The sequence below is a fragment of the Furipterus horrens genome, unplaced genomic scaffold (genome assembly GCF_987537825.1).
Source record: "Furipterus horrens unplaced genomic scaffold, mFurHor1.1.pri manual_scaffold_1, whole genome shotgun sequence".
Classification (NCBI taxonomy): domain Eukaryota; kingdom Metazoa; phylum Chordata; class Mammalia; order Chiroptera; family Furipteridae; genus Furipterus; species Furipterus horrens.
In genome coordinates, this window is record NW_028327171.1 from 31,273,086 (window position 1) to 31,300,535 (window position 27,450).

A 27,450-nucleotide genomic window follows, 5' to 3' on the forward strand; every position below is an offset into this window, starting at 1 on the left:
CCAAATTTATTTCAAATTAATATCTTAATTTAATAGCAATGTCATACAAAAATAAAACATTAAGAATGAGTGGTTCCTTTGATGTACTTTGAGAAAAAAGGGACAAAAACAAGAAGTCGCTTACTTGATTGTCTGCAGAAACCTCACTCTGTCATTGATCTCATCTGGGATCTTACTGAGAATTTGTTTAAGTGCTCGTGCCTTCTCATTCAGGTCCTGGAATTCTGGCTCTGGTCGTTCAATCATATACTCTGATAAAATAAATATATAATAAAAAGTGTCATGCAACTCTGTCAAATGCGAGTCTCAGAAGTCCCAATGGGGTTAAAAGGGGGAGGGAGGGAAGAAAGGCCAGATAACTAGGAAAGGCAAGCTTGTAAAAGCTGACTTTGTTCACGTTCAACTTTGGTAATACAGGGCTCTTACTAAGAAAAATAACAGAAGATGAAAGACTAAACATTTTTAATTTGAGGTAAATAGCCCATGAAATCATGATAAATAAATAAATAAAATTAAGAGTGTCAATCAAATTTATCAGGTCTCTGAAGCTACATTTCTCAAGAAAACCTTAAAGTTAATGACATTCATCTGCTGATGTAGGTAAGATGAGTTTAACAAAAACCTCTATATTGAATATACAATGTCTCATTATATCAAAGCCCAAACAACCTATTAAAATCTTCAGTACATTCTTGAAATCTCATTTAAAAACAAAAACACTGTCAAAAATTCAACACAAGGGTTGGATCACAGAATAGCAACTTTGGAAAGGAAATTCAATCAGACCTGGTAGAGGCAAACACATTACTAGCAGATTCATTGTACACCAAGAAACATTACAACCCTACTAATCAATATAACCTGGCCTCACGGGCTGGAAATGGTTATGTTTAGAATAATAATGAGAAATTTCTTATAAGTTATGGAATCAGTTAAAATATTTATTTTGTTCTCCCTAAATATGGGAAAATATACTTTTGAGTTTTTAATTAGTGGGAAAATGGCTATTAAATTTAAGCGAAACCCTCTTCTAATGATTTAAGAAAGCAAAAAATTACAAAGCAGAAAGAATGGTAATTATATTGTTCTCTCAAATCTGTGCTTGAAAAAACACTATTCTGAAGTTTAAAAAAACAAAAACCTCATTATTTCAAACTGCTATTTGTATAAAGTGAACACAAAATTAAATAATCATTCCACAGAGTTTGTATTTTGTTGAAACCAAAATTTATCAAACATATTAACAAGGAAAAAAAACTTAAGTGTACAACATAAACACTTTACTTGAAGTAATTAAATCTGACAAATACTAAACTAAAAGAGAACTATTTTTCTATTTTACATACCAGTAGTTTTTTCCCCCCCAATATCGTTACAATAAAAATAACAAAAATTAAAAGGAAGAGGAGAAGGGGGAGGCTGTCCCTTTTGTCAAATAATAAAGATTTGGAAGAAGTATTTTTCAACAACTGTAAAAAAACTAAACAAGAGATTTTGTGATTACCTTCTACATCATCAGCTGCCATTCGAAGAAGGGACTCTGTGAAGTTTACTTCTACACTTTTTTTCTCTAAAATTTTCATAATGATATCTTGTGTGAGTCCTGGATTTTCTTTTTCAGCCTATATGCAAGAGAAAGCTAGTTTTGAAATATAGAAACAAAATCAGAATTTCAAAACCCAAACTTAATTGTTCAGAACCTTTGGGAGCTTAGAATAATCGCCTTAAAAGGGCAGAAATCTTTGTAAAGCAGGTATGGCGACGGCATTCATTTCTGTTTTGTTAAAACGTAGCATCAGTAACTTCTTATCACAGACATGTTCCCACTTCCCATCTGAACATAAAGTACTTAACATGTCCTACTTCTCCTTTACACTCTCCTGCAATCAAAGATACAAATAAACATTATATATGTTTTGGTAATCCATCAATCACTCTTTTCAGTAGTTTAAATATACTGAAGAGTTTTTTTTCATTAGCTAATCTCTCAACTTGAGGATCAAGTAACTACTCATCTCACCACTATTTTGTAGATTCTTGGCATTTAAATTAACAGAATGTAAGGAAAAACAAAAAATAGGAATTCTTTTGGATATTTTTTTGAAGCCATATAATCCCTTAAATACTCTCCTACATAATGATTTTCACTTTGTTTAATTTTTGTAGCATGAATATTTCCTTCACTGGTTTTCAGAACATCATTAATCCTTTTACTATCTCCTGAGCTTGTTTCACTCATGAGTTTGCATTGGTTCTACGTTACCCTCTTGGGCACTAAAATTATCTACAGTCATTTCAAGACTGAGCATAGAGTTCTGAGTTCATCAAAGTTAATTTTCAAGATTTGGACTTTCCCCAGTAATTCTGTCCCATTTTATAATTGCTTTTAATTTTTATAATCACATCCTAAGTTTGTTTCTTTTAGGATAACTACCAATTTTAGTCATCATACTGATGACTTCCTATCTTTCTTGCCCTGATATAAAGAGAAAGTAGAAACAATTCATTATCTTCACCAGACAGCAACCTCTTTGTTTTTCTTATGTTTCAAGCACATTTAGCCTCTGCCCTTTCAGCTCCATTCTGGTGTCACTGCAGACCCGGCTTTCTTCTGTTCCTATTGCTCTATTATAGCATCTTGTTTCTCATTCAATTTTAGTATCAAAAGCTAAAAGGCTGTAGGATGAAATGGGAAAACAAAATACACAACATTCAATCCCGAGTTCCTTTTAACCGTTGTCAAATGCTATTGCTATTCAGGGAAGTCATTATGATAGGTAATTAATAACAAAAAAACTGTGCCCTACTGAATTCTATTTCTTTTAACAGTAGTTCCCCCTTATCTATAGGGGTATGTTCCAAGACCACCAGTGAATGCATGAAACCTTGGATAGTACCAAACCCCCCTATACACATATGCTCCTGAAATTATGACCCTATAAGCCCAACACAAATTGAAAAGACCCTAACTGAAAAATGCATTTCACACATATAAGCAACTGAACCACTACAGCTTAGCTAAAGCTACCCATGCTCAGAACACAATACCTAAAAAACACTGGCAACACAGTACACTGTAGAGTATTGGTTGTTGACCCTCATGATTGAGTGAGTGCCTGACTGGGAACTACAGCTGTCTGCCACTGCCCAGCATCATGAGAGTATCATACCACATATCACTAGCCCAGGAAAAGATCAGAGTTTAAAATTCCAACTAAGATTTCTACTCAATGTGAATAGCTTCCGAAACACTGAAAAGTTGAAAAATCGTTAAGTCAACCATTATAAGTTGGGGACTGTCTGTACTGTATTTTTCCTATACATACATATCTATAACAAAGTATAACTTATAAATTAGGGACAATAAGAGACCAACAACAATATCTAAGAAAAATGAACAATTATAACAATATACTAAATAAAAGTTACGAGATTATGGCCTGGTGTGACCCGCTACAGGGATCCCTTGCTGAACTAGTCCCATAGGCTTAATGTTTTCTGGTGCAACATGTTTGTCATCTATTAGAATGTTTTCTGTTCTTGTCTTTAAAGGCCCACAAATTTAGTGATGTTTTTACTTCACTAAACATTTATCACTCACTGTGGACATAACTTTTGCAGTCTGAGGTACGACAGCAAACTTGCATGAATTTCACAAATTTCTTTTTCTTTCTTCACAATTTCATGAATAGAAGATTTGTACTTACCATAGACCTTAGCAACCTCAACATACGAATTTTTTTTTCCTTATAAAGTCAAAAACTTTCACCTTTTCACTAAATGGATACCTTTATGGCTTCTCTTTGGCGTATCTGAATTGCCAGTATAACTGCTCTTGAGCTTTGTGGCCATTATTAAGTACGATAAATAAGAGTTACTTAAACACAAGCACTGCAATCCCATGATGGACTGTTCTGATCACTGAGAAGGGGACTAAATGGCTAATGGCAGGGAGCACACACAGCATGGAGAGGCTGGACAAAGGGAGTCCCATTCTGGGTGGGACTGAGCAGGATGGTGTAACATTTCATTACAACACTCACAAGGGCACCAAATGTAAAACTTACAAACTTTTTATTATTATTATTTCTGGAATTTTAAAACTTATAAATTTAAAACATCAATTTATAATTTAAAAACTATAAAACATTATTTCTGGAATTTTCCATTGCATGTTTTTGGACTGCAGTTAATCACAGGTAACTAAAGTATTACTGTGGATAAACTGTACAATCTGTTTTGATTTTTCTTCCACAAAACATTTAAGATAAAATCTATTTAATAAAAACAAACAAACAAAGAGAGTTGCCTTTAAAAGAAAAGCTTGGGGGAGAGGTCTAAATGGCAATGAAAAAAATACAATAAAAAATAAATAAAAGAACAGCTGTACAAGTATGACTTAAGATAGTATAAACTATTAATCTGGTGAAGTGTCACAAAATTACATACAGTACACTATTTAAATAAGTCAGTATTTGATAACTGCTTTATCTTTCCTAAGTAGCATTAAATTATCGTAACACCTTATCTTCGGCAGCAGGGGAACATTCTCTATATGCTCCCAGACAATGCCTGCAGGATATAATCTAAGTTAAAATAAGGTGCTGAAAAAATTAAATGCTGAAACCCTGAAAGCAAAGCTTTCTATACCAAGTTGGTCTGGGACCCCTAAAATGCCAAAGTAGAAATATTATAGAAATGTCACAGAGGCCTCTTTCTCACTTTAGTGTTCTTTGACCAAAAGAAATACCTAATATTGCTGTGTATTAAATAGTTAGGTTCAAACAACTTAATGAGTGTCATCCTAACAACTTAGCAATCTTTGAAAATACACAAACTGAGAAAAAGTATTCAATTTCATTCTTAAATAACAATAATTTGTTTTTTTAGTGAGATTTGTGCAACCTGTCAGGCACTGCACAATACCTCATATGTTGGAATTAGACTGGGCGCTCTATCCTCATTTCCTGTTGTACTCTGATTTTCTTGCAGTACTTGCTTTTTATCACAGCAATGGTCAAAAGTCCAGCTAACAAAGACATGACATCACTGAAAGGAATGTAACCTAATCAAATATGTCGCAACAGCAAGCTATGGCAAGCTAGTAGTTCAGTGTCAACCAGATGTTGAGTATCATCATGTTTCTTCAAAATTTTAAAACACCTCATGACACCCGAGTTCTCTGTGGGGCCCCAGGGAGGCTCAGCACATAGTTTGAGAACAGGTGTATTAGCATCTTCTGCCTGAAGTCTTACTTAAGCTACCTATTTTAGAAGACTAAATTTACCCAGTGGCTCTGACTAAATAAATAGATCTATCATTAAATCAGAGACTCTATACCTACGGGTTTTCCCCTAGAATAAAACCCTCAACTCTCTGGGTATCCAATTTTTATGAAGAACCCAATTGTGAGAGAAAACTATCTCCAAGGGCAATAACATCCGCTCTTGTGAATCAGTGCTACTTAACAGCACAACCTAACAGATGGGAAAGGAATCAAAAGCTGAATAGATATCTTAAAATATTCATTAATATTATTTTATCCTGAATTAAAAATATTATTTTAATTCTTTTCCCCCAAATAGCAAAAACAGATATTGAAGCTTGGTAAATAGTAACTGTTGTGGACCAAGAACTGGAAATATGCATATAAATACAGATAAATGGCTGGGTAAGATTTTTCAATCTTTTTCAAATAAGTTATAGTTTAAAAAACACAAAAATCTTTATCTTTCTAATGTATGCCCTCCTATAGTTTCATATGAAATTTAACAAATTAAATATGATAATTAAGAATAAATCAAAGCATAACTAACGTTTTCCTCTAAAATAACGTACACTATCCTCAGTTAAGAATCCATGCCTTGGAGAGCAAATACTTACCCATGTATTAAACTGTATCTACCACAGCCACACACTTTAAACATATTGTTTACTTTTTACCTGTATCTTAGTTAAAACGTGAGCTTATATTTAAGGAAATTACAAGAAAAAGCTTCATGAAATTCATTATTTTATCTCTTTTATGAATGTCATTTAGTATACACCATCTACTGCTTCAGATAGGGTCTTCTTTATCAGAACACCAGGGAGAAACTTCTCTCTGCTCTTGGTATCAGGAAAGCTGAAAAACTTTTGCCTTATCAGTACTACATTGTGCAACGTACCACTTTTCATTCTTTTCTTTGGTTACAAAGATGCTTAAAATAGTTGCCATTATGCCTCCCTAAAGATCAAATACACCATTCCAAACCACACTAATAAGCAAAAAAAAAAAAAAAAGAAAAAGAAAATGATAATGGTACTGATTTGTTGATTCCCTTCATTAACCCAATGATTTGGCAAGGATATATATTAAAGAAGCTCGTATGAATGCGTGCCCAGGCTCTACATTTTAGTACAAATCAAATAGTAGAAATCAAAATAGTTCTAGTCCTGGCTGGTGTAGCTTAGTGGATTGAGTACCGGCCTGTGAACCAAAGTGTTGCTGGTTCAATTCCCAGTCAGGGCACATGCCTGGGTTGCAGGCCGGGCTCCCCGTTGGGGTGTGTGAAAGGCAACCACACATTCGTGTTTCTCTCCATCTCTCTCTCCCTTCCCCTTTTTCTAAAAATAAATATTAAAAAAAAAAAAATAGTTCTAATCCAACATATACAATACAATTTCTTGTGGTGAGATAAGAGAGATGTCTGGTGACATTATCTATGCTATCAGTTAAGATGGATATCTCTCAACTAATCTTTGCCATAAAAATATTGAATGGATTTATAGTTTTAACTCCAATGAAACTAAACTATAAATTTATTCTAGATTTAAACATTAAAATACTTTACCTAAAACATAAGTTGTTTTAGCTATTGATGGGAACAAACACAAAAAAATAAAATAAGAATTAAAGTTTTGGGTACCCTGATATATGTTTTGAGGGATAGGGATAAAGTTTTATATGTAAATTAAGGGCACCCAATATGTAATGCAGGAAACAAATATAAGTCTCTATCTAATTTTAAACTGTCTAGTAGCCACATTTTTAAAAAGTTTAAAAATATACATAATTATCTTGAGTCCATATACATGTAAACAATATAAAATATTTATTATTGAGTTATTTTGCATTCTTTTTCTTGTACTAAGTCTTCAAAATCTGGTGTGCACTTTATACATGCAGTGCAACTCAACTGGAACTAGCCGTATTTTAAGTGCTCAACAGCACATGTGGCTAGAAAATCTCAGGTATAGAGACAATGAAAAAATTCATGCTGAATGACTTAGCTGTATATACTCAAAGTGTCCTTAATCTAATGTATACACAAGTCTTATTTTCCCACTCAAAAACATTGTTTTATATTTATGTTCTAGACTTAAAACAATATGAAGAAAGTCTTTTTGAGTTATAATTTCACAAAGGTTTTTAACAAGTCAAATAAAAAAGAATTCAAACTCCAAAGTTAAAGAGAGAATATTCCAAAGTCAGTTTCAAAAGCACAAAGTGGAAGGATAAATGTTAAGGAAAGAGCATTTGTTTCATTTAGCTCACATTTTGGAAGAGTGCTAAGCTTTACAAAGTACAGCAAATAGGCACAAGATGGTTGAAGGGGATGTCACTAAAAGGAAATAAACTGGCGATTATCAGCTGGTATTGAGATTTATGTGTAATATACATTTTAATAATCACAATACATTTTTTGTGCCTCACCTTAATGAAAGCTGCTCTCAGCGTCTGAGCTGCAGACAGATTTACTCGTTCTAGCTGCAATAAAAAATTTTCATCAAAATTAATATCAATTTTCTGAGAAAAAGCAACATTTCTGGTATTCCAGTCTATATTAAGGATATTGATAAACACATCATTCAATTAACAAAAATAATTGCTAATAACTCTAAATCATCATAATTCTGAAAGATGGGCTTTCTAAAATTTTCATTAAAAACCATGAAAAGTTAAGATATGAAATCAGTTCTTTATTTCTTTTTTAAAAAGATAAACTCTACCTTAGAGGTAGATTTATTTTAAGATAAGCACAGAATACAAGATAATGTTAAGTCCCTATAAAAAGAATAAGCATATTTACTGGAATTATTAAAGATAGAGAATGTTCAAGATTAACTCTAAATGCTCTGCTGCAAATGCATGGCAAATTGTGTGTGTGAGTATTGAATATGAAATGACCAATACAAAGAAAACATTACTTAAGATTCTTTGTATTTACTACCTTACTCCTTCTTAATTGCTTTTCAATCCCTTCAGCCAAGGATTAAGCTGAGATTAGTCTATTTTATTAATTAGCAAATAGTGCTGATAAAAGGTTTGTTTGACACTCAAATTGAAGACTGTGGATCATCCGGATTTCAAAGATGCTTATATATATCCTCTATTTTATCAGGATTAAAAAACAATTACCTAAAATACTAAATCAAAAGTTCAATCCAAATGCTTTTAATTTTTATACCAAATATGTAAGGTTTATAATTTTGAAAGATAAAATGACCTTATTAGACACTTTACATAATTCATTTTCAATGAGCCAAAAACAGTATACAATTTCATATTTTAAAAACTCTCATTGTTGAAGAGTTCACTACCAGGCTTAAAATAACTATCTTCAGTTCAATTCAGATTTCTTTAGTTCCTAAAGATTAGGTTAGTAAACTCAATAAAACTCAATGAATGTATTTTTTGTTAGGGACAATATTAAATGTTCAAAAGCATTATAACCTCTATAAATTTTTATGTAAGTAGAAAATTTCTACAAAAGTCTTATGAACATATATCATATTATGCAATGAATATTACTTTCAATCTCCTGAGGCAATGAAAATGTAGGCTTTCTCTTATAAATGACATACAGTAGGTTAACCGTTTTGAATGCGTGAAATTTTATTCTTGCATTATTATTTATTAATCATTGTATTATTTTCCATATGAACTGTAAACTTATTTTTGTCCCGCCCTGTATATATACACATAAACATATCAAAGGAATCTCCAAAATTTTAAATCAATATATTTCCTAAACAAGACAGAAATGTCAAGAATCTTATCTCCCTATGAATCATTCACCTTAAACATATGCAAAAACAACAAAATATGCCAAGATAAATAGTTTCTCTCCAAAAATAAACAACGGACCATTCTGATTTAATATTTAACTTAGCTTCTACACATCTTGCAAAATCTAACATTGCCTTAGTAGGTAAAAGGGAAAACACAAGGGGACCAAGTTGGCAAATATAACAAAAAAGCAACTCTGAGGAGTTTGTAAAATTAACAGTTGAATCTCCAAAAATGACACCACCACCCCCCTTCCAGAATTCATTTAATTGTAATAAACACTGCTAAAGATTAAAATAACAACACAGCTCATCTGATCTCAAGTTCTTGTTGTGCAAGAAGGGCAGGAGGAGACAGGATGAATGTTTCCACCCTGGTAGAAACCTGTTTCCTTAGGTGGGTTAACAACACATTCTGACCTCTTTCAACAAGTCAAAGGCCAAAGTCGGATGTGTGCCTTCAATTATCAGCAATATTAACTCATTCTGTAATGCCTTGACTGATATGTGAAAGGATCAAGGCAAGTAAACGAGGTCCAGAAAAGTCAGTGAAGGACCCAGAATTAGCCAAGTTCCCTTAACATCAACATCTCTAGATTTCTAGATTAAGTTACATGTATGTACCTTAGAAAAGAAATGGGAAGGTCAGACATAACATACTAAATCAAATCTGTGAGCTGTGAAGCACCTCACCAGAACTCTGCAAGGAGTCATCCTGGGATATATTTCATACCCACACATCTTGCAATAAACCCACCAGGTTTAATTAAATATGATATCCACATTGCCCAGGCACATAGGCATATACATATATTTTTTAATTGAACTTAATCTCTCATGCATAAATTTATCTCAACTGTCTGGGACCTATAATTTCAGCCTATAATATTTAGGTTGCAAGATATGTTTTCCTCTTTCCAGTTAAAAGTGCTTCTACTTTAGGTCTCTCACTTGTAATATATGATTTCATAATAAAATGATGTTCATCTTACCAGTACCTTTCATGAGAGTATCAGGTTCTAGTAATATTCTAACAACAGCAACCATTTACTAAGGGCTTATGGACTTCATTATAGAGTATTTTTATAGAGTATCTCTGATCCTCACAATAAATCTGGAACTAGTTATCATCATATCGATTTTACAGCAGAAGAAACTCAGTTTGCATAAATGTATGCAAATGTTAAATAACTAGTAAGTGCAGAGAGGGGATTTATACCGGTTCTGTCTGGCTCCCAAACCCATGCACAGACACTAATGCTACCCAGCCTCCCTGTACTCGCCCACTCCAGACTGGAGTCCACCTTATCACTGAATCTCTTCGATTACTTAAGAATAAACAAATTCCCGAGTTTCTACCACGTGTAAAGGAGACAGTGTGAGAGCTGCACAGAAATAGAGGATAGTCCTGGAGCCCAGAAGGTCAATTTAATAAGTAGGCAGCTTCCTGGAAATTAATGGAACTAGTGTCAAAGTAAAAAGTAAAATATGAGTATGAGATCTGAACTGGCCCTTGAGGAGTGTGGCCTCTTAAAACCATCTTCCTTGGCAGTTCTCCCACTTACAGGTTTCTTCAGTGTTGCAACATGGGGCAAAATGATTTTTGCAAGGTTACAACAGAATTTTTATTTTGTTTCCAACACTTTTACTAATGAGTTCAGCATTTTTTTAGCTTTTGGGATAACAGCCTTTGTTTGGCTGGGCCATCTTTAAAGAGCCAATGCAGTCATTTTTTTCCATAGTACTTGATAATGTAAACACACTGAGTTCAAAGAAGGGAGGGCGAACATATGATTACACCTTGCATTAATGGATACTGTGACAGGGGAGGCACTCCTTGGGTCTCTGCCATATAGAACTACCATGTCACCAGTAAAAGAATAAAGAAAAGAAGAAAATCAGAGTGAGAGAAAAGGGTACATAACATCTCATCTCCTGTAAAAGAGAAGAAAAAGTGCCTGCTGAAGTCCACTTGGAGGGAAATGATAGGGAGCTTAACATTAGGTCTCCACCCAACATTGCATTCTGGTTTGTGAGCTCCTCCTGCAGCTTACTGTTGGAGAGCTTTTGAGAGCACTATTAACCACAATCTCGTTAAATTTTACTCTCTGGATTATTTATAAAAATACTTTAAAAGCTTAAACATAATTATGATTGCACAGAGCTCATTTATTATTTGTTCCCTCCAGAAGTACCAGTTCATTCCTATACTTTATTTTCTAGTATCAAGCCAGTTTCTTAAACCCATAATTAAAAAAACAAAATACACTTAACCCTTTGGTTGCTCAAGTTTTAAAGTCTTGCGTAAATCTTTTGAAAGTTATTTTTAATGTAAAAATAATTGAGTTAGTTGACTCTGAATTGTTCAAAAATCCTGCTTCCTCAAAATCAGATATGATTTGCCACAATGACATCCCTCCAACCCTCGTAAAAAATTATTGTAAAGAGGACACATACTAACTTTTGTGCTGCTAAAGAGAAAGCAAATCGTATGTGTAAAAGAATCAGTTCCTGGGGCTTCCACATCAGCAATAAAGGTAAGCAGAACCACCTAATTAGTATAAAAATATTCCTTTAACACATTGTCTATAAGTATGGAAGACTGATTAATAATAACTGCTAACATTTACTACATGCCTGGTACTATTCTAAGCACTACAATATATTAACTCATTTATTTCATTGTGCTGAGAATTATTTTTATCCTCAAGATTATAAAATTTAATAAGTGACAGCAATAATTCAAATGTAAATATTAACTATGATTACTTCTGGATGGTGGAATTGCAGGTTAAACCCATGCCTTCACTGTGAAAAAGTCTGTTTACTATGGTCAAAATTGGAGATTTGATTTTTTCCAGTAGGGGAAAAAATGGGATAAGTAGATAGGTAAAGTTGGAGAAGTATTTCCTTACTGGTAAATTAAGAGTTGCATATTCTGCTGAGATTAACAGAAATAGCTGCTCTAAATGCTTCTAAATAGAATGATACTAATTACTTATTCAGAAGCACCATTTTGTGTGATTTATTAATAAGCATATAAACCTTCTATCTAAAATTCATCTTTGGCTGCAAAATTGTTATTTCTGTCTCCAGTATCTACTTCTTCATAAATTTTTTCACCTTAAAACGATTCCTCCAAAAAGTCAAAGGAAAAGAAGATATATGATATATCTTTTCCTGGAATGAAGAATTGAACCAAACATCTCTCCTCCTTCATATATAGAGAATTAGTGAAAAACAGTAAGTATATACAAGAACCTGAAATAACACCTAGCATGAGGTTTCTATGAACTTCCATAATGCAACCAGGAGACCTATTTTCAAAGTACATTTACAACACATGCAATATACTTGGACTCTGAACTCTGCAGCAGCTGATTAAACAAGAAGCCCACTCCTTTAGCTGTCCTTGCATACCTTCATTAAGTTTAGCAAGCATCAAGCTCCCAGAATGCCATAAATAACTCTGCCTTGTAAGCTAAGTACTAAAATTTCCTCAGGTGTAAGTATGTACTACTATCTAAAAATCTGTTCTACAAGATGACTTCTAGACCCACCATTGCTATTATTATGTATGTAATGTCGTGATAAGAAAGCATTAAGTTTTTTAACTTTTATATTACACTGTGGACAAAATTTAGCAAATCATTTAGCTTCAGAGTAAAATGTTCATTCCCACTGAGGTACTACTTTCTATAAGATTAATTTGTCAACTACTTTATCTTTAAATCTGCATAGCACAAAAAAACAAAGCCTAATTAATTTCTCCATTAGTAGATTTATAGGAAAATCCACCTTTGAACTATGAATATTAGTTAACTGATTAGGCATCTTATTTAAGATGTTATATTAATACACTGGAATGTCAGAGAACAATGCTAGTATTTTATTCTTTTTAACCAAACACTTCACATTTGAAGGCACAATAATTATTTGACTCCATTCTTAAATCAAGACCAATATTTCATCTCTATCAAAGAGAAAACCTACTACCACCACTATTCCTAAATGCCTATTATTTCTGAACACTTTTTAAAGTATATGATAGATATAATTTTTTTTAAAAAAGCTTGATACCAAGAGGCTTGATCAGTAAATTCAATTGGAGAATTAGACCCTGACAATTTGATGTAGTACTTTTCAGTCTGCCACATCTAGCCATTTAATTTTCAAATTTAACTTCTAATAATTAGTTCTTGAACAAACTATGAATCATTTAGCAATAATTTCTAATTCTGGGCCCATTAACTTACAGACGTTTTCAGAACTCATCTAGAGAGAATGACTGCTTTTATTTTTTAAAGAGATTTACAAGTCCATTCACAGCCATTACTTTTTCTTTCAAGTTAACTTTCCTTATATGTGAATAAATTAGAAAAGGTTTATCAGTGTTAATCCCAACAGTTCATTTTACCCATATCTCAGATCCTAAACAATTACCTTCCAAAATCAAGACTGAAATAAAATCCACTTTCCACATGTCCCTGACTAGTGTAGCTCAGTTGGGTGGGTGTCATCTGGCAAAGCTAAAGGTCGCCAGTTCGACTTCTGGTCAGGGCACATGCGTGGGTTGTGGGTTCCTTCTCAGTCGGGGAGCTTTCTAGAGGCAACAGATCAATGTTTCTCTCCTATATCGATGTTTCTTTCCCTCTCTTTCTCCCTGCCATCCTCTCTCTCTAAAAATAAATAAAATCTTTTTCAAATTATTAGAAAAAAGCTTTTCTCATTCCTCTTCATTAACTAAAGGAACAAACTGAAGCTCAGCATTGTATCTGCCTCCCTTCAAGAAGACTCAAAATAACCAGATAAATATAGAATATTTTTCCAAACTCTTGGCCCAATAGCCTACTGAGTTAGCTATAGAATTAGACTATAGACTTGAAAACATGGAGCACCTGTGGGAAGAACTCTCATAATGTTTCTTAAAGTACCTGAGAAGTACACACACTAATTGTCAAGAGAGATTACTCACTAGCTTTCAGGGACTGACTGTCTCCTTACTTCATACCTGGTACAAGTCAATAAATAATTAAATAATTATTTGCTTAAGCATCTGTTCCTTACAATTCCTATAAAGAGGTATGTTGTCTTTTTTTCCCCTTCTGCATTTCTAGACCCTAGCAGAACACTCAGAAAATAAACAGTTGCCATTTAGTAACTATTTACTGAACAGACGTGAAGCACTTGTTTCTAACAATAACTACAGTCTTGCCAACAAATGGGTAAAGCATTAGAACAAAATGGTGGAAGTAATTACTCAAGTGCTGGTTCTAGCTGCCAGACACGGGTGTAATCAGTCCTAGAAGAGTGGAAGCTACCACAGTAGCAGTATAATAAATATAGAGGTTTTTCAAAAGATGCCGCCTCCTTTCCTCTTTAGTAACAAACTTCTAAATTTCCCAATTTCTTTTGCGGCTAGGTGTGGTCACAGACTACATTTTTGCCAATGAGATGTAAATGGCAGTCTTGTATAGGACATTCAAAAAGGTTTAAAAAGCTGAATCAGCTGGAAGTAACACCCCACCCCCCAGCTCCACTTTCTGTCCATTCCTGGGAACAACTTAGGATATGAGCTTCAGCAACCATCCTACAAGGTGAAGTGACCTTGATAATGGGAGGCAAGCACTATGATGATGGAAGAGAAGATAGGAATCTGAGTTTCTGATAATATTATGCCATAATAATGGCCCTGGTCCACCCACCTTGAGAATTTTTTATGTAAGAGCAATGAATTTTACCCAAGCCACTGTTTCACATTTTCTTCCCTGGTCACTGAGCCTAACACTATTAATAGACAGTGTCTGAAGTTCCAAAATATTTGTCTGAAATGGAAACTAAATCTCTGGATTTCAAATTGAAGAGGATGAATCACTCTCTATTAACCTAATAATGTAGGTGATGATTTTGAAACCTATAATCTTACTCTAACTATAAATATTTTACAAAAAGAGATGAAAACTTATTGGAATGGTGAGGGCTTCCAGGAACAGTAAGATTAATGGCATCATTAGCTTTATAATTATGTAATTAGATTAATAAAACAGCAAACAAACAAACAAAAAAAACTTCAACAACTAATTAGACAAAAACCCTGAAGCCACTGAATTCAGAGTCCTAGATTTTAGTTGTAGATAATTTCAGGAAAAAAATTTCACATCTCAAGACCTTAGTTCACCATTAAAGGGTGGGGTGGCGAGATTAGAGTATATTTAAGAAACTTGCACAGCTCTAGAAGTCTCTACATACTTATCATATTAATATTAATTTTAAAGAAAAAACAAAAAATGTATTGAGTTTTAGAAAATTCCTCAGGGGGGGAAAATAAAATCTTCCTTAAATACAAAACACTTGTATATTCCATTTATCAGTAAATATGTTTGTCACTACTGACTATAACACATTAGGCTATTTTTGTGCCTGCTCTTCTGACTATCTAAAATGTGCTTAACCCAGCTTTCCAACTGTCTAACCCTTATTTATTCCTTTTAGATCTTAGAATGTCTGTTCTTCAGTGAGGCCTGCCTTGACTCCTAAAATAGGTCCCACCTGCTATTTTTTAAACTTTATAGCACTCATCACAATTTTTCATTTATCTAATTATTTGTATTCTTTTGTTTAACGTATCTCTCTCCCACTACAATGAGACTTCCAGATGGAAAACAGTATATCTGGGTTCCCCCCCAACTGTTTTATGTCTAGTCCTGGCATGATACCTAATGCACAGATGAAGATCATTTATGTAAGTATTTGTTATATGAAAGAACAAACAAACAAATGAATAAATGAAGTAGGCATTAAGAAACTGCAAAGAGCCTAGAAGGAAATCTACTGACTTACCTCATTAAACACAGGATACATGACTGCATAGAGGGGCATAGAAACCATGGAAGTGGTCTCAGCTTCATTCTTCATCTCTTCCATTGTCATCCTCATTCAAAGGCCAACGACAGTAGGAAAAGCAGTGCTAAAATGCAGAGGAATCTTCATTCACTGCAGTATTTCTTCTCTTTTTTGTGTGTGATAAAACAGGGCATAAAACATATACTGACCTGGTCAAAGGGGAGAAATAACAGAGATTTTACTATATTAGGATGAAACAACAAATGCCAGTAACTTCTTTTTCCTAGAGTCCTTATCTTATGAAAATCTGATTTGTTAACATATCTTACTTGTAAAGGCAGCCCTGGTGAGTGAGACATTTCTTTCCCTTCTCAGACTCAAGAACTGGCCTTTCTTAAAAGCTAATGTCTCTTATTAGGTACTACACAAAGCAGTGGTTCAGGAAACCACTCATCTTATATTTAATTCCATCATATGCAATCTAGGAAAAAGCATCAGAATGCTTAATTATAGCATTTATATGTAAAATAAAGTTTTAACTATGAAATATAAAATGCATAAGAGCATATGGTGTTGAGTAAAGAATTAAGAATAAAGAAAGTAACATTTTCATTAAAATCTGTTTGCTAATTATTCACTGATTGTGTCACCTAAAAACAACAATAAAAACATAAGCACCAAGTAATTTAAGACAAATCTTTAAATTGGAAAACTGCTATCAAATGTGATCCGTTTGGGAAAAATAATGTTATTTCAGTTTGCCAGTGGCACTTTTTGAATCTTTGTCCAAATCTGACACAAACACTAAACAAGAAATCCACAGACACTAGTAGTTCGGAATTAAAATATCAAGAATTCAATAATATAAGAAATTTTGCCTTGAGGAGCTGAGTAAATGAGTTGCTTTTTAAGAGAAAGCAACTATATTGCCTTTCTTAGGCTAAAAAATGAGCCTAATCATGATGTGAAAGAGTAATAGTAGTGACATACCTATATGTTAAACAATATGTATTAACATATTAAACAAAAAAGAAATAAATTTTGAATAATTTCTACCATTTGTAAAACATACTCAGATTATAAAACTTCTTTTACATGTATGTAGTCCTTACTTTACAGTAACAGTAATTCTAATTTTACAGACGAAAAAGTAGGCTCAGAGAAAATAAAGAACTTGCTCAGATTACACACACAGAGGCCCAAGACTGGATCCCAGTACTTAAGAATTCAGATCTGATACTCACACAACAGAAAAATCAAGTATGAAGTAGAAACAAAGAACCAAAGCTCATCCACCCAAGAAAATGCCAAGTTATTATTTACTGAATAAATGTATGCTTAGCTCTTACCACATGTAAGATGCAGCTGTAGATGACTAAGATGTCCTAATCATTCATTAACAATTTATCTGGGCCAGACTGTGGAAGACCTAAGCAGTTTGAAAGATACTATCAAAGGCCTAAAGTACAAATAGCTTCAATAATCTCTAATAACCCATCCTGTTTGAGAACTGCTTCCTATCCTTCCATATCCAGAGGATGGATGTGGAACTCAACTACTGGAACAGTCTGGCCCCATTCCTAGTAGTTCTAAACATAAGGAGTCTTTCCTATTTCTGACTTCATAGAACAACAACAAAAGGCCAATTTCTAAATTTATTCTATAGGGCAAGAGAAAATCATTACCCAATCAGATTTAAGTAGATTGCTTTGGTCACAGTATTAAGAATAGAATGGAGAACAGAAACTGAAGGTGGAGAAAACATATCTTTATAAGAGATCACAGGACCTGAATCATAAGCAAGAGGAAGTAGCTAAGTATCAACTGTGGCCCTACTGTTCCTATTTAACAACTATTTTAATAGGGCATTTGGTAAACTACTTTTCCACCTCGAAATAAGCTGTGAATACTTTTACATAATAAACTTAGAACAAAGAAGAAAGGTTGGAAGAGAAACCAGTCAAAATGAAAATGATGGGTGCTGTATGCAGTTTAATAGTAAAAGAAGTCATTGATATCAATGAAAAACCAAGTAAGAAATAGCAGGACACAGTCAACAACAGAAGCTTGAAGAGCTATCTCATTGGGTTATCTTTTATTAAAAAATCATTTATTTATTTAAGAAATATGTATTTGTTACCTATACAGCATTAGGCCTGGTACTAAATAGAGACCAGTGAACAAGGCTAGACAGTCTCAGTCTCTGACCTCATGGAGCTTATACTATGGAAGGAAAGACAGAAAATGAACAGTTGTGAAAATCACACAGGGAGAAGTCAGGATGCTATACTGTTATGGGAGAATTGGATGAGAACCAACATCACAAAAACCAGGTGTTTCAAATACTCCCAAAGCATGGATATTTTCTCTTAAATTTATTTAATTTCTTGGTGAAGTCAACAGTAACACTCAGAGTAGGATCACTTGTATTCTGGTAAACTGGGGGAGGAAATTCCTTACAGAAGTCTAAAACTTCAAGAGCCTCAGTAAAAAGGAGGTGAAACCCTACAGAAGGTGAATATACTAAAGCAGGCTCAATGGAATCATTTTTGTCTTTCAAACACATGCCTATCCCTGAACATACAAAGGCAGAGGAGGTGAAAGGATGAGTCGAGTGGCTAGTAACTTTAGAATTCCTGCTGACATCTACCTACCTACCACACTAAACTTACTCAAATACTGAATTTTTACCTTCTGTCAATACTGGCATCGCATTCTTTTTTTCAGTGTGTTTAATAAGTGGTGTTGTACAATATTAGGAAATTTTCACTTAATATATTTATGATTCAACTTATTTATAGCATTTTCTCTAAACTAATTTTACAGTACTGTCAGCTACTGTTTGTCATCAAAATACAGTATTATAGCAACAACATTCTGGGCTAAATAGGTGGTTGGCCTACAACATCTCTAATATTGTCCCTGTGGATGAATTTACAACTTTTCAGAAAACACATTCACTAATTAGAGCCACTCAATGGTTTCATTAATGTTTACATGAGATTAAAAACTATCAATCCCAACAAGGCTTTTTAAATATTAAACTGTTGTGCTAATTTTAGTTCAAGTTTAAGTATGTTATCATTCCTTCTACATGCTTCAGCATTTGAAATGGTTAAATGTACAACCTGCAATCACTCCAAGCAAAACAGAGCCTGATACCTAAAGAGCAAGGGTCAGCTGAACTGAACAAAAGAGGAGGCCCTCCCCCTTTAAGAAGGTTCCTTCCTTTCAGTATGGGCATGGCCAGGTGAAGGCCAGCCAGGCAGCACAGTATTGGCCCTCTAAGGGATACAGATTTCTGGAGTGAGTACTGATGATGCATGCATGCCCAGTCTACTGAAGATTACTGACTCTAAATTCCAAATCTGGAAAGACCTTAAAAAGTCACCTCATCCACCCTCTTTGTACAGCAGAAACAAAGTTCAAGAAATGACTTGCTCATGATTACAACTGCTAACTAATAATAAACAAATAACAATTAATGTGGGTATGGTGGCAAAATAGCAAGAACTACTTGTTTTTCATTTCAAATGTGTTGCTTTGGGGTAAAAGTGTTCATTTCAAAGTAAGCTTTGTTTCTTGAGTGGTTAGCATCCCCAGGGGGAAATAAAAAGAACTAGAACTACAGACGCTAGTAATTTAGGTACAAGGTTACAAGGTATATTTTTCAACAAACTTTTCTTCAAATACAGCCTTTGTGACACGGGGATACCAAAACGAACGGAATATAAGCAACCTATTTATTTACACTCTCCTCCTTATTTCCTTCAATGTTCAAAATAGCACTGTTAATTAATACAAGGTGAGTAAGTTTTAAATATCTTCCTGCGCTTAAAACAATTATTACTTGTTTAGGGTCAGGAGGCAAAAAATGGGTTCTCGGCCATTCCAATCCTACACTCTTAGTGTTAGGGAGTTTCTGCCTTGCTCAACCAGCAGGAGCTTGTTCATTTAAAGAACTATATACTTGGGTATATCTTAAGACTCAAAATCAGCATTTCCTGCAACAGCCTCACTTTACTCCATCTGGGGCATGAGATAACTCTAGAGCCAATGCTATACTTACTTACAAATAAAAAGAATGGACAAAGGGAAATCCTTGGTACTGATGTATGAAGTTCTTAGGGTGAGAAAGAATCCTCCTAAGTAAGCAAATTTGACACTTAAAATGTTTCTAGGCAGGCCTATTTATAATAGTCTTCTTTTTCTCTATAGTCAAATCCAGTACTCAAGCCTCTTTACCTGGTCCTACATTCTTGTAATTCCTTTACTTTCCCTCCCTAATGGAGAAATGTTATTTATTTATTTTGTTGGATCTCCAACCTGTCCATGAATATTTAGCTAAAAGAAGTTTATTCATTTTAGAAGCAGAGTCCATGTGTTTATGTTACCATTTATAAGTATTTCTCTCATTAGCGATGTTAGAGTCAGCATAGCAAGTACATAGTAGACAGTTAGTAAATGTCTGTTTAATGAACAAATTAATGAGATAAGAGATGGATAATATATAAATTGAATTAGCCTTGCTAATACTTTTTAAGTTATCAAGACTGGCAAAGCAAAAACATAAAAATATAATTAATTCTATTAACAAAGTCTGGACCCAGTCACATTGACCAGTTCTTACTTCCTTTTGCTATGCCAAGCTCTTCCAACTATACTAAGCTAAGAGAATATAAGCAACAGGTAACTATAAATAAAATTAATTTTGTAACAGAAATTTACATGAATACCAAATGAAACTAAAGAAAAATAAAAGTCAGAGGTTATAAATTCTCATGTCTCATTTTCATTAGGGCTGCTAGAATATCTTATAGATCCTGGAAAAACAACTGGTGTATAATGTTCACAAAATTCTCAAAGTGCAAACATTTCCAACATTAGATTAACCTTGCTTTAAACACAAGCAAGATCCAAAAAGTTGTCCCACTTTTAGCACAAAACAAAACTTTCTCTATGGGAAAGGGTGCATGTGATAGTTCCCATATACTGGGTGGCCTAAGCCATGCAGTGCCTACTAAAAACACATATTCCCAAGACTACTCAATCAGAGTCTCTAACAAAAGGTCCAGGAAGCTGTATTTTTAGCAGCTAGTCCAGATGGTTCTTGTGAACAGGACAGGCTGGAAACTACTGGTGTGGAGAGAATTGTGACCAGAATAAGAGAATCCAGCTGCTAGGGCCAGTCTCAGTGACATAGGTAAAATTAAGTTTCACTAAGCACCTGAGGCACAGGTATTTGGTTCTGACTTTGTCTAAGTTTCACTTAATCACTGACCTTGCTTCCCCATCAGAAGCAGAAAGGGGGTAAAATTATCTTAAGGCTTTGAACTCTAAAATTCAATGATAATATTTTATTACATACTGGTATCTAATCTAGGTTCAGAAGTAATATCACGGAAAGCATTTTATAAAAAGAAAAATATTTCATCAGATCATAAAAACTATTTACAAATTCTATTAAGAAAAGCCTCCTCAATAGTTGGTTGATTGAAGGTTTCAACTGACAACCCCTTACTTTCTTCTCAACACCTGCCATCCCAAATCATACCCATCAGGCTCCTAGAGAAACTGAAGTTATTGCAAGGCTGTGTAGCCCAGTCTGAGCATTTCATAGATGAAAAGGTGAATATGTGTATTGTATCATAGCCTACCCGTTAGGCACTCTCATGTGTAACTCAACCTTCCTGAACATGCAATATTACAGGTTTAGGATTTATTGAATATTGCATTTAGGGACATTTAGAAATAATATCTTGTTAATGGTAAGTGTAATATGTGACACTTTGCCATTGTATTTGTTTATAGACACCAAAATAAAAAACAAACTTTAGGCTACTTCGAAATATGAAATAGATAATTTGTGCAGAGAGGTATGGGAAAAGAGCATAGAATTAAAGTCTGAAAACAAGGGCTCACATCCTGGTACTAACTGTCAAACATAAACCACCATGTCTCTCTGATCAAATCACTTCACCTCTCTATGCTTTAGTTTCTTCTATAATATGGATGAAAACTGAGCTGTATACTTGAAAGAGATGTGGCTAGAATAAAAGATGAGGTAACTTTTATATCAAACCATAAAGCCTCTATATTAAAGGCTTCATTTTACTAAGTTACTAAGCATTGTATTTTTGCACTTTTAAATAACCATTCAAAGAAGTACACATTTCATAATGAATTATCACCTCATTGGAAAGTCTACCCTACACAATTTCTGGGTATCTGGTTGAAGGACTCCAGCTTTCCTATTTTTAAAAACAAGATAAAAAAGATAAAATCTTCAATATCTCTGTAAACATGACTGACCAAATAAGCATTTGCTATGCTATTAATTAAGAGGTTTTAACTAAAACATCATCTGAAAATTGAGTTAGGACATCTCTGAAAACAGAAAACATTGGCAAATTAGAGCACAATGACCCATGAAGAAAAAACGTAAAAATGCTCTAAATTTAATGACGTCCACTTTATCATTTTTTGTTAATCTCTGTATATCTGTCACAGATAAGTGTTCCTTAAGTAGGCTTGTTTCTAAACATATGTTTTAAAAACTATTCATTTGAAACTTATGATTTATTCTTCTAGAAGGTTAAGGGAGAGTTAAGGTTCTTCGAAAAACGTTAAAATCCACAATGTTACCTAAAGGAAAACAGGAATGTGACTGTTTCAGTTATACTTAGCCAACTTGAACAGCACTGTCATTAGAGAGGTGAGTAAGTAGCACAGTGATTCCAGAATCTCATGTGCCTGGATTTAGTCCTGGGTCTACCACTTAGTTTTATGAGAAGGGTAAATTATCAAACATCTCTGTGTTAAGTTTCCTCATCTATAAAATGGGAATAATGACACTATTTATCTTTACTTAAGGTTTATGTAAAGATTAAATAGAACAGTACATGGCACACAGTAATTATTCAATATTAGCTATTAAGATTAAGTACATTTTAATCTAGAATGACAAGATCAGATCTCTTTCTAAAAGTCAGATCTCATTTAGCCAAGGACTCAAGGACTCTTGAAAGCCACAAAAACAGAGAAACGTAAGTGATTTTAAATCTCTTTAAAACAGCAGAAGGCTAGTTTGTTCCTTTTTTTCCAAATAAAATCTTTTATCAAACCCTCTATATAAGATTAAACAATAGACTGTTCATTCATCCAATAAATGTGTTAAATAACTATGTTTACCAGCCTCTCCCTCTCTTAGAAGCTCTTAAAATGCCACTCTCTCCACAATTTGAAAACCATAACTCCAGGACAGTCAGTATAGCATGACAAAGCATTATGAACAACACATTTAAATGGCCTTGATAGTAAGGGAAGGGGCTGGCAAAAGATATTATATTTGGACCCAGATTTTCCCATAACTCAGTTCCAGATCTCCAGATTTCCCCCTATTCTTGTCACATGCGTATGCATTTAAGATAGTTAAATGTTAAAACTTAAAATTGTATGTGAAAACAGCCATTATGTTATCTAGTCCAATCTCCAAATTTCACAATTTAGAAATAAAAGTCCATAAAAATTCACATTGGGGAAAAAATAGAATGGTGACAAATATTTTAAACAAAATATATGCTACTGAGTTACTATAACCTACTGTGTAGGACATGTATGTCTGTCTGCTAACTGCACTACTTCTAGACTAACCTGTCCTACTCTGTGTCATCCATGGGTCAACCAGTTCACAGCCTAGACCCCCAGACTCCGTGCATAAAGTTTGGAGACTAAAGCCTGATAGAATGTGGCTCTCTGATCCAGTTACTTTAGGATACTCAGCCACATAAGTTAGTGGATTTTCAATATGGTGCTGCTGAGACCTCTGAACCACTCACCTTAAATGTTAAAAGTATCATGTCAGTGTATGCACTTGCATATTCTGAGGAGTACTGTTTCTTAATACAAAATTGAACAAGAAGTAATTACCATAAGCTTATCTATGCACAGATGGGCAATATAAAGCAGTAGACACACATTCATTTGAAACAAAGACTTGAGTTTAAATTTTGGCTCAGCTGGGTTATATCATTTGTTATTTATTCTTTCTAAACTCAATGAGAAGTTAATGGAACCAATTCATCCTATGGGGTTATTAAGAGTACTCAATGCTCTGACCAGTGTTGCTCAGTGGGTTGGGCATCATCCTGCAAACCAAAAGGTCACTGGTTCAATTCCCAGTCAGGGCACACTCCTGGGTTGTGGGCCAGGCCCCCTGTTGGGGGTGTGTGAGAGGCAACTGATAGATGTTTCGCTCCCTCTCTTTCTCTCTCCCGTCCCCTCTATTAAAAAAAAAAAAAAAAAAAGTAAAGTACTAAATGCCTATAAAGCACTTAATACAATAGCTAACATATTACAAGCATTCAATTCACAGCATTAGTTTCTGATATCGTATCGGAAATTCTATGAACCTGACATGGCAGTAGGACTGCAAATAGGGTGAGGCAAACCAGACTCCTAAAGGACAAAACTTAGCTGACTTGCAATGACAGTCAGTGCCTCCTTAAATTTTGCACCCTAGGCCCCATTTGCCTCACCCTAGTCCTATCCTTGCATGGCACACACAATGACTGCCTAATACTGCTATCAGAATATCATAAAGGCCATATGCTTACACAGCTCATTTTTAAAACCTTTTCTCCCCTATTAGCCAAAACGGAGGCATCAATAAATTATTGGGCCACCAGAAGTTATATATCATCCAAAGCAAATTACATAGTTTTGGAGTACTTTAAATGATTTGGTCATCAACTGCATTTTAAAACGATTTGCCAAGCCCAAGTAAAACTTAATTTTTATTCTCTTAACATGCATACATCAACCTAATAAAGAAAGCTGGCGCCCAGAAGCAAACTGAATAACAGAGTGAAATCAAGATACAATTAAGGACCTTCTTGAGATAATTCATAAAAAGGAGATAATCTATACAGGATAATCAAAAGTTGACAACTAAATCAAAGGGCTCCTTACCTCTGAATTAGCTGATGGGAAATGGGAACAACAATAAATATACCCACCAATGGCTTCTAAGATACTTCTGTACAACTGGTTTGAGGAAAGAATATACTTCTCTTTAGTTGTGACAAGCTTCATTGTCTTTCTCCTATTCCAATGCCTAAATTTTTGTTAAAGCCAGGTCTGAACAAAATTTAAATGAAAATATTTGTTGGAGAGCAGCAAACAACTGTGTTCCCTTCAATAGGTCCATCTTTTGCCCATGAAGTTCTTAATCTAGTGGCTCACACAACAAATAATTCCTAATTGAATAGTCATTAAGTATTCAATTGAGATACAAATATTTTCCTTTCTATTAGTATTTGTGATCTTCTGTTTAAAATTTTCCAATATAATCCCAAAGCTTTCCTTTAGAAATTCTACTATATTTAAGCACTCATACTGGTTCCATGTTCTCTTCCAGAAAGTACAATTTAGGGAGACTAGACTACATGGGTCTGGCCTACCTGCTCCATACTACCTACTTACAATCTTAGATATCTACTAGTTAACTTAATGACTCCTAATTGCCTAAAGACCTCTATGCAATGATTATTTTCTTTACCTTAATTTATAAAATTTCTTTGCACCAAAATTTTGCCACAAGGCACTCAAATATTGATAAAACTATTAGCCCCAGATAAACTGACTCTGGCTCATCTGTTTTAACAGTAGATACTAATAAAGACAGGTTATCTTTTGATAATGGCATTTAACTTCACCTTTAGCTCCTAACTGATCTCAAATACAAATGCTATTAGTCACAAGAAGAAATGAGTTAGAATGATATGTTTATATCTTATACACAATTCCTCACGTAACCTTCATTTGCAAAATTGCAATTCCTTTTTTAAGAAACCACACCAAAATTAAGGTAGGAACTCAGAAATCTCTCAAGTTTTGACAATACTGCCAAAATGCCTATTTTATTATAGATAAAAGCATCCACAAAGTATGTGATTTCTCAATAACTACAGCATTATTCGAAATCCTCTGGAATTAAATTAAGAAAGCCTTGCAACAATCTGAACTGGTGTAAGAAGCAGTGGTAGCCTAGAGGCCAGGTCTGACTCATGTACCGTTCCCAATTGGCTTTTTTTTTTTATAGCATCTTATATAAGTCTATGAAGGCAGCAAGGGTGTGACAGTTAGGGTTTTGTCATTCCTTGATTCCATCGGAGTTCCAGTTCATCCTGAAGACAAGATGGGTGAATGAAGCAGGGAAGGATGTTTAAGCGCCAGGCACGAGATGGTAAGTAAAAAAACTATCACTTTCCCCACTTAACAGCTCTAACCCAAAATTATCAGATGAACTGATAAATGTGAAAACAATATATCAGAAAAGGGGTGAAGGGGATCAAAAGGTAAAAACAAAAAGAACTCTAGAAAAAAAAATCACAAAGGCTACTTGTCCATATAATAGCCCTTCTACCCTCTTCTTCTATCCTCTAAATTATAAATGCCCTGAAGGGAAGTTTTATTCCTTTCTCTGTTCCCTAGTACCCAGCACAGTACTCTGCATAGTCAGTCAGCAACTATATTAATTGGAGATATGGTGATGTGAGGAAGTCTCGTCTATGCCCTTGAGTGTGTGCAGTCTTGTAGGGTAAGGAGACAATAAAAAAGTAAGACATGTCAAGCTGCTACTTTGCATACGCCAGGAGCACACCTGCATCACGTTATATATATACTTACCCTGCGCAAGTTTCAACAGACATGCTTAACATTTTCTTGAAGAAAACAAAACAGAAAAATAACTATTGAAATACGTACGCAGCAATCATAATACCATTCCATGCACATAAACTCCAGAATAAATGAGATGAGACATGGACCTGTCATTCCCTGTCTCCCTTCCCCCGGCTGATTTTAAAGTCACAGAGCTGCTCACAATAAGCAGCTCAACACACTGTTATTCCTGTCATTTCCCTATAATACACATATTTCTTTTCCAACATAGCCTCTAAATAACAAGTCAAATATTTCACCTAGCACTCACAGGAAAAGTAGTTCTATTTCAATGCTAGAGAAAAAAATGCCTGTGTTGAAGTTATGTTAGTCTCCAATGAGGTAATCTCAAAAGGGATTTTTTCAATTAAGTTTGAATACAAGTAATTTTTGCCTGCCACACTGACCTTAGCATCCAGGATTCAACTTTTCTGTAACTGTAACTCTACATCTAACTGCTCTTTACTGAAGCTCAATCACTAACATCATTTTACTGCAATGATTAAAAATGTGGTCTCTTGAGTCCACAGCCTGGATTGAAATCCTAATTCTAAGCAATCACTGGTTGTGTGACCCTGGGCAGGCTGCTTAACCTTTCTATATTCTAGTTTCCTCATTTACACTGGGGATAATGGTGTCTCTGCCTCATAGAATTGTTGCAAGGATTATATGAGATCATGCAAAATGCTTAGCGTGATACCTGGCACTTAAGTTACTGATCAATAAGTATTGACTATCATATAAATCCCAACTTATTCCAAAGATAATTTAAGACAGTTTCACACATAATACATACTTGATAAAAACTGGATAAATGAGTGCACCGAAGTATCA

General features: G+C 34.2%; 1 protein-coding gene across 2 annotated transcripts in view; it reads right to left on the bottom strand.

The window, feature by feature from the left end:
- The window catches only part of PDCD10 (programmed cell death 10), a 41,367-nt gene that overhangs the window by 8,765 nt on the left and 5,152 nt on the right, over positions 1 to 27,450 (bottom strand). For both annotated transcript variants that reach the window (XM_090273510.1, XM_090273520.1), the window contains 4 exons: positions 15,892 to 16,103; positions 7,697 to 7,750; positions 1,505 to 1,622; positions 125 to 251 (listed from right to left, as the gene is read on the bottom strand). In XM_090273510.1, the coding sequence (XP_090129636.1) occupies positions 125 to 251; positions 1,505 to 1,622; positions 7,697 to 7,750; positions 15,892 to 15,987 (395 nt within the window). In that variant the 5' untranslated portion in view covers positions 15,988 to 16,103. The remainder of the gene's footprint in view (positions 1 to 124; positions 252 to 1,504; positions 1,623 to 7,696; positions 7,751 to 15,891; positions 16,104 to 27,450) is intronic.